This window comes from Excalfactoria chinensis, chromosome 2 (assembly GCF_039878825.1).
Source record: "Excalfactoria chinensis isolate bCotChi1 chromosome 2, bCotChi1.hap2, whole genome shotgun sequence".
Classification (NCBI taxonomy): Eukaryota; Metazoa; Chordata; class Aves; order Galliformes; family Phasianidae; genus Excalfactoria; species Excalfactoria chinensis.
Window position 1 is genome coordinate 117,029,251 of NC_092826.1, and position 8,050 is coordinate 117,037,300.

General features: G+C 48.5%; 1 protein-coding gene across 1 annotated transcript; it reads left to right on the top strand.

The window, feature by feature from the left end:
- The first annotated feature begins 392 nt into the window (after positions 1-392).
- TMEM158 (transmembrane protein 158) lies at positions 393-6,247 on the top strand. Its single transcript, XM_072330598.1, has one exon. The coding sequence runs from the start codon at positions 657-659 to the stop codon at positions 1,542-1,544; it is 888 nt and encodes a 295-aa protein (XP_072186699.1). The 5' UTR covers positions 393-656; the 3' UTR covers positions 1,545-6,247.
- The last annotated feature ends 1,803 nt before the right edge of the window (positions 6,248-8,050 follow it).

The following is an 8,050-nucleotide window of genomic DNA, read 5'->3' on the forward strand; positions in this document are numbered from 1 at the left end:
CCGAACACCGTACCGTATCCCACGGGTTAACACCGCTTTTCCTCTGAAGCGGAAAAGAAAGCGTGTAAATTCGATTCCTAGATGCGATTCCTTCCCACCTGCTGCTCCCACCCCACCGTTCGCGTACCAGCTTCTTTCCCCCTCCCCTGGCTCCGGAGAAGGGAAGAAGACACCAGGTAGGGCAGCTCCCGCGAAGCTGCCCTCGGGGCCGGCAGAAGCGGATCGAAGGGACCCTCGGACTCGGGCACCGCGCGCTGCCCGCCCACCCTCCGCAGCCCAACTCCGCGCCCGGGGCCGGCGGGGCGCCCGGAGCTTCAGCCGCCCGCAGCGGACGAGGAGGGCCGAGGGCCGCCCCAGCCCGTGGGCGCCGCCCGCGAGGCTCCTCCCGCCCGCCGGGAGCCGCCGGGCCGGGCCGGGGGCGGAGGAGGCGGGGAGGGGGAGCCGCTGCCGTCACCGAGGCTCCCGGCTCGTTCGCCTCGTCGCCGCGGCAGCCCCAGCCCCGCTCCCACCCCCTCGCCTGCCCCCACCCTCCTTCCCTTTCTCTCGCTCTCTCGGCGAGAGCGGCGTGCCTCTTCTCGCAGGTGGCAGCCGGCAGCGCCATGCGACCTCCCGTTCCTCCTCCTCCTCGCCTTCCTCTCCGGCGCTAAGTCAATGCCATGCTGCCGCTGCTCCTGCCGGCGCTGCTGGCCGTCTGCCTGCCGCCCTGCCAGGGCTGGAGCCCCTCGGCGGCCGCCGGCGGGCAGGAGGAGCAGGAGCTCTTCTCGCCTCCCGCCAACTCCTCCTCCCTCTCCCCGGTCGGCCTCGAGACGGACCTCGACGGGGCAGCGAGCAAGGAGGACGGCGGCACCTCCGGCCCGGGCACGCCGGCGACCCCCAGCCGAGAGCCGTCCCCTTCTGCCCCCACCTCCTCGGGGCAGCAGCAGCAGCAGCCGCGGCTCCAGCAGCCTCAGCTCGCCGAGGACCCTCACTGCAACATCAGCGTGCAGCGGCAGATGCTGAGCTCGCTGCTGGTGCGCTGGAGCCGCCCGCTGGGCATCCAGTGCGACCTGCTGCTCTTCTCCACCAACAGCCACGGGCGGGCCTTCTTCTCCGCCGCCTTCCACCGCGTGGGGCCGCCGCTGGTCATCGACCACCTGGGGCTGGCGGCCGGCGGCGCCCAGCAGGACTTGCGGCTCTGCGTGGGCTGCAGCTGGGTGCGGGGCCGCCGCGTCGGGCGGCTGCGGGGCTCGGCGCCCCAACCTCAACCCGCAGCATCCTCGCTTTCCTACCCGCCGGCGGCCGAACCCGGCCAGTACTGGCTGCAGGGGGAGCCGCTCAACTTCTGCTGCTTGGATTTCAGCTTGGAGGAGCTGAAGGGCGAGCCGGGCTGGCGGATGAACCGTAAGCCCATCGAGTCCACGCTGGTGGCGTGTTTCATGACTCTGGTCATCATCGTGTGGAGCGTGGCCGCCCTCATCTGGCCGGTGCCCATCATCGCCGGCTTCCTGCCCAACGGCATGGAGCAGCGCCGCAGCGCCGGCACCGCCGCCGCCGCCAACAAGTAGCCATCCCGGGGACCCCCATCCTTCGTCGTGTGCTGTGAGGGGTCGCGGGCGGGCCGGACGCTGCGCGCTGCCCCTCCCGGCGCGTTTGTTCTAGTGTGAAGCGGGTGAAGGTGCGCTGAGCGAGCGGCCGCCCGAGGGGATGCGCTGCCCCTCGGCCTCGCCGCCGCCACGACCGGATCCTGTGTGCTCGTTTTGTATCTTTAATAACCGTTTTAAACGAACTTTTTAGTAAAAAAAAAAAAAAAAAAAAAAAAAAAAAAAAAAAAAAAAAAAAAAAGCGTTCTCCTCCAAAATCTACTCGGAAAATAAAAGACCCCTCCCGTCCAACTGCATTTGTTGTGCTCCGCGGCTTTTCTTTGTGTGTATGAGTGCGGTCTGAGAGGGTCTTCTCGTTACTTACAGCAAGGGATGGCTCCTGTTGGTGGGTCTAGAACTGAAGCGATGTGTCTGTTGTGGTAGCTGAAGCTGAGCGAACCTTTTCCGCTCTATTTCCCTGCTGAGATGGTGTGTGTTTAAGACTGTATCTCCACGTTATTTGGCTCTTAATACAGAGGTTTCCTTCAAGAGCCTCCTAAGACTTTTGTGGGTCTTTTTCCACCAGGATGGATGTGAGAGTTCAGCCAGCCTGTCTCCAACCCGTCCCCAAAGCTCATCTTTCCCAATGAGGGGCTGTTACCGGGGTTGGTGGTGGGGAGCTGTAAGCCCTTTCTGAAGGGTGTTTGTCCTATCTTTGCAGCACCATGAGGTCTGTATAGCTACACCAGGGCGAGGTGGGATGGAAAACGTGTCTGTTCTGGAGGTCCTCCAAGGGGATTTGCTTGGCTCAGCCCCAGCACTATGGCTTTCTCACCAGTTAAAAGTTGGGTGGTATTGGTCCTGGGAAGATCATTATAATGACTTTGAGACGTTCAAGCAGCACCGTGGTGAATCTCATGACTTCCACTAAGTGCATTCCACAGCAGCTCAGACCCAGTGTATTTGGTGATAATGGTGCTTCTTTTTTCAGCTCCTGTTCCATAGGGTTGCTCACTGAAAGCCTGTGGGGTAGAGAGAGAAGAGAAACTGGGGGTTCAGAGCTAGATTACAGCTGTTGGTGTGCAAGAAGAAAGGTTTGCGAGATTTCTTCTTACATGTCCAAGCAGACAGCTGCACAGTGTGAAGGGTCGCTTGGTGCATACTTGGAACTCTTCAGCCTTACAAGAAGTTGTTTCACTTGCCTTAGACACAATTAGTCCGGCTGAAGTTTCTGCAATCAATATATAAGCTAAGGGACAAAGACCTGCAATAGGAATTCTCACTCCTTTGTTGACATCGGTGTCTTTAATTTGTTGGTAACATACAAAGTCACTCGGGGGCTAATCTGGTTACAATCCTGCTGATTGTAACAGGCACGTCCCTGGAGTAAATGTAGCCGTGGGGTTGCTTGGGAAGGAGAGGGTCCGGTTGCTACAATAAGTGTGCATTTGACCCGTTGAACCGAAGGGCACGCTGCACTGCATGTTTTGTTTGCAAGGCCCTGCTTTTCTTCCCACGATGTGAGAAGCTGGCTGGTATTTCTGCCTCGTGAGGTGAGATGCCCAGAAATGCATCTTGCTGGAGTGCAGTTATTTGCCTGCAGTGCCCTGTGGGAGAGAGAAGCCTTTTCATAACGAAAGGCGAGGCTACCGAGGGAACATGAAGGTGATGTTAAACACCCTCCCAAAAGATAAATGCTCTACGTACGCAATAACTAATGGAAGAGTGGCCATTTCTCGTTAATGAGGTGCATTTAGGCAGAGTTAACAACTCCCACTGAAGTGTTGCTGTGGTGCATAGTACTCAAGGTTATAATCTCTTCCTGCTTATCCTGGTTTCACCGGTGATGTGCCGATGTTTTCTTTCTGAACTGCATCAGCATAAGCAAGGGAGCGATGGTGCTGTCAGGAGCAGGCAGCTTCACTTATTAAAGGCTTTTTATTTGCTGTTCTTACACACCTACTGAGAACTCTAAAATTGGTACCGTCTTTGAACATCTGCCAACATCAGCTTGAATGCAAACCGCATAAATAGGCACTGCCACTGTGGGATGCATTCAGGGAGTGCTGATCTTGGAAACAAAGTGAGAAGAGCGCTTCTCAGTTAACGAAAGCTGTTTCCCTAGGCTGCAGAAGGGTTGTGCACATCCCCTTTGCAGAAAGGACAGGTCTTTCTGCCCCTTGTAGTGAGGACTGCCTGGCACAACAGAAGGCACAGAGTACTGCCTGCACCAGGTGTAGACTGATGTCTCCCAGCCTCAGCTGGCAGTGAGGTGGCAGCTCTTTCTCCTGGGGGCAGTTGCACAGTTTGGCACCTGCAGCCTTTCTGGAATCCTGGTGATCACTGATGGGCCAGAGTTAACCCAGCAGTATCAGCTGCCACAGGCTGGAGTGCTTGTTGTGGAAATGCATTTCACAGAAAGCAGTCTTTCTCTGATCACTGCTATTGTGTTCTAGCATCAATCGCTAACCCTGCTTCCTGAGCTGTGGCTGCTGCTCTGCCTCTGTGTAACCACTGCTTGGGGGTAACAAAAGATGGTGTCCTTTCTATCACCGCTTTCCTCTGCATCCATGGGAGTTTGGTCTGAATTAAACCTGGAAGATTCAAGCCCAGAGTGATGCGAAATGGTACAACTCCATGCCAGCTAGTTTTAGATTCCAACCCCTGTCTATTTATTTTCTCTTTCAGTGGAGTCGTATTGTCGCTTTACTGAGGATGATTCTAAGCTCATTTTATTTGCTTGAATTTATTTTTAAAGCCTGTTGACAGTGTGGCCAGCATCAGAGCAGGACCAGTCATCCATATATACTCCTTCGTATACTCAGGGTGGACATATGTGTACATATGTATAGATCTGAGAACTTATTCAGGTCAAAAAGAAAAGGGGGGGTTGGGAGAGAGGAGGGGGGAAAGGGCAATGAGAAACAATACTGAACAAGTAGCACTGGTTTTCCTTTTCTAATTGTTTGTCTGATTCCCCGGTACATGAGCTGGAGTTTACTTATGTATGTACTTGTTGGAAAGTAAGGGACACCTGGAAACAGAGGCAATTTATCAATTTCATTCTTATGTAATTCAACTATAGCGGATTATTATTATGTTTGCATTCCAAGAACCAGGAACTCCCTCTAGAGAGAGCTTCAGCACTAGGAGGTACTCAATGGCTCAAATGCTGCTGTTAAGACTGGTACATTTTTTTCCCCTCCATATTCTGACACCAGAAATAGATTTCTCTTTCTCACATATTTGCTCAGTTGTGTTTTATGAATGTATTAGAAGCATAGAGATGAATGTGCAGTTTTAGCATGGATACAGTTTTGGTGTTATTCGGTTTCACACGCGTTCCCATAATACAAAGATAAAGATGTCATACAGTGCAATAGCAATTGTGTATGTTGTAAGTATATCACAGTTCAATAGGCAATTACTAATCAAGAGCAGTTTCTATATGTCAGGATACATGTGAATATTTGGGGCAAAAATCTCTATGGTTGGGTAATCATGAGATCTGTCATTTCTTCAGGGTTCAGCTCATTAGTGCTCTCAGTGATTAATATGCACTGCAACAACACTTCTATTTGTGCAGTAAATGTTGCTCACTATGAGTAAGGGCTACTGAATCAGGCCCTAAAAATTTTAATTAAATGCCTTGCTTGTCTGAGTAAGTATTATTCATTGTGACCTCAGCTTGCTGAATAGAAGTGTCTTCGGGGCTTACATTACGTGATCCCAGGGGCTGAACAAAAGCCCGATGAAATCAAATGGTTAAGTTAATTGAGATTTGCTATCACTGAAGATCAGAGAGGCTATTTTAAAGATGTATATCTAGGTACAGGAGTAGGTAGTGCCTTGTTGTTCCTCCCTGTTTCTTACACACGTCGTTTCTAAGTCTGAAGCCGGGATTTCTTGGTACAGTGTAGAGCTTTGCTAGTTTGGAAATTAGCTTCTTTCTGAAGCTAGTTTGAAAATGCTTGAAAATTGAAATTGCTTTTCAATGCATTTCATTGAATAAATGTTGCTTTCTTTCACAGCATATTTCAGGGAAAGGCCTTAAATCCAAAAAAATGTGTCACGATTACGGGGAGATACGTAAACATCCAATCACAAACAATCAGATTTAGAAGCACAAATCATCTTTTGAAGCAGTAACTCGCATTTAACAGCATATTTTAAAACAAAAAACATAGTTTTCCATTTTTCCTTCAAAACTCTAATATCTCTGGGAAGATCAGGAGTGCGTGTGAGTGTTTTGCAGAAGGGATTTTGTGGGAAAAATAGAAAGATACCTTTGTAATCCTCTATTGGTAGTCACGTTGTAATTACAGCATTCTCTCCCATGATCTGGAATCAGTCACAGCTTGTGACAGATGAAGAACTGCCTTTCTTGATGCTCCTTCGTAATAATTCTGGTTCAATAACTTGTTGAAAACAATTGCAAATAAATAATAACAATAATAATAATAATAGTAACAACAATAATCTAGCCTAGCCTGCTTGTTTTGTGTCTTTTCTATATGCCAAGAGAGGGAGCAGCCTGGAATAAAATTTGTGATTGGAATAGAGATGTCTGCATTGTGTTTAATTATGTCTGTAGCCAGTCTAGATCTCACAATCCAAACATATTCCAGTTGTCATCAGCATAACAACCAGAGGGGTCTGTGGATGTGCCCATTGGGAAAGCCAGTCACTAAAACCTCACCTCTGATTTTGGCTTTCTTGTTGTCTCAACAAGTTACTGGTGCGAGAATAAAACTGTGAGACCCACATATCCTGTGAAACTCCCCGTGTTTCTCTGTCTTTGACTTGTTCTTAACTTTCATGGAAAAACACCTGATTAATGAAGCTAATTCTAGATCAGTGCTGTTCTGAACAAGTGTATTTACAGGGAGCGCAAAGTTAAATTACGTTTTTGTTCCTCGTATGGTGAGACTTGCTAGAAGCAATGGGACCTTACCTTGCTGGTGTCATTCTGGTTGTTGCTAAGCAACATGAAGTGGTTAAAATGAAGATGCAGAAGAACACCGAAGAATAAAGGAAACCAAGAAATGGAAGAAGCATAAAAAATTGAGTAAATGTGCCAGCACATTCTGCAAACAGGCTGAGAAATACCAACTGGGAGAAAACCAAACAAACCAGCGATGAAGATCGTAGAGCAAAAAAGAAAGCTGTTAAGGTGAATGAAGAACTTGATTCCATGCTTTGTATTCTATCAAAATTTGCAGTGTTTTACCTGGAGAATGGACAGCAGTTTTGGCCTGAACTGACAAAAATGATGGTTAAAGAAAATAGGAACCCATGAAGAAGTGGGAGACTAAAGGTAAATTAGGAGCAGAACCTCCATACTGTGAATTAAAAAAGAGGAAAGAAAATCACTCTACATATTGCTGGAAGCCTTACAACAAAATGGCAAGGCACTCTCCTGCACGTACTTTCCAGTCTGGTGTTCCTCAGGTGTTCTTTGAGGTTGTAAGGGAAACATGCTAAATGCTGCTTTTACTGAATATGTAAGTTTCTTGCATCACATCTTGGTTTGATCCATGATAGGTACGTGTTTCTTTTTGTCCAGCACAAGAATGCTCACTAGAATTCTATTAAAGTTTTTCACTTGAACTGAAGTAGTGCTGATATGACTGTATTTATCAGGCCAGACTACCACTGTTGACAAGACTACATGCTAGTATACTGCTTGTAGCATACTGATGATACGGTAAGTATCTTGTCACTTATATATTTGAAAGAATGCTTACTTAATCTTCATTTCTTGTCCTTATTGTCATCACCGCCTAAGTTTCACTCACCGTTCCTTCTGTCATTGAAAATTAGTCATTCTCTAGTTCTGCTCCTTCTTATTTACTCATTTATTGCACAGCCAGGGAAAAAGTGATCTCACTTAGAAACGCACCAACAAGAGAAGCTGCATTGAGCTCAGGCACGCAAGTACAGTGTCAGGAACATTACATTTCACTTGAAGCTTGAATTCTGCAGAAGTGTAAGGCCCTTGCATGGATAATAGTGCATGGAAGAATTATACAGAGGGGCTAGGTGGATTCTTCCAGTGATGGTCTAGCAGCGTTCTGGCTTTACTGGTAAATGACTGTAGCCAGGACAACACAGTGCAGCTCTCCTTTTATGAAGTGATACATGTGTACCATTCACTCTGATGTCTGTGAGCACTCAAGCCTTCTGAAAACAGCAAGTCTATCTGTCTCTGTTTCTCTATCTGTAGAAGAAATAATATTCACCCTTCTCAGACTGGTAGTGAAAGGATTAATTTGCTAAATCCCATATGGCATTTTAAGCATGAAAAGGACAATATAAATGCAAAACATGGCCATGATTTTATTCCTGCTCTGTTCCTTTTCTCACTGAAGAACAATGTTTCAGCCTCAAGTTGTTGAATTAATTCCACACAATTTTATCCACAATTTAGCCAGGCAATAGCTGTGCTCTGGAAATGCTTTTCCCATTGAAAGGTGCTGCTGTGAGATGAT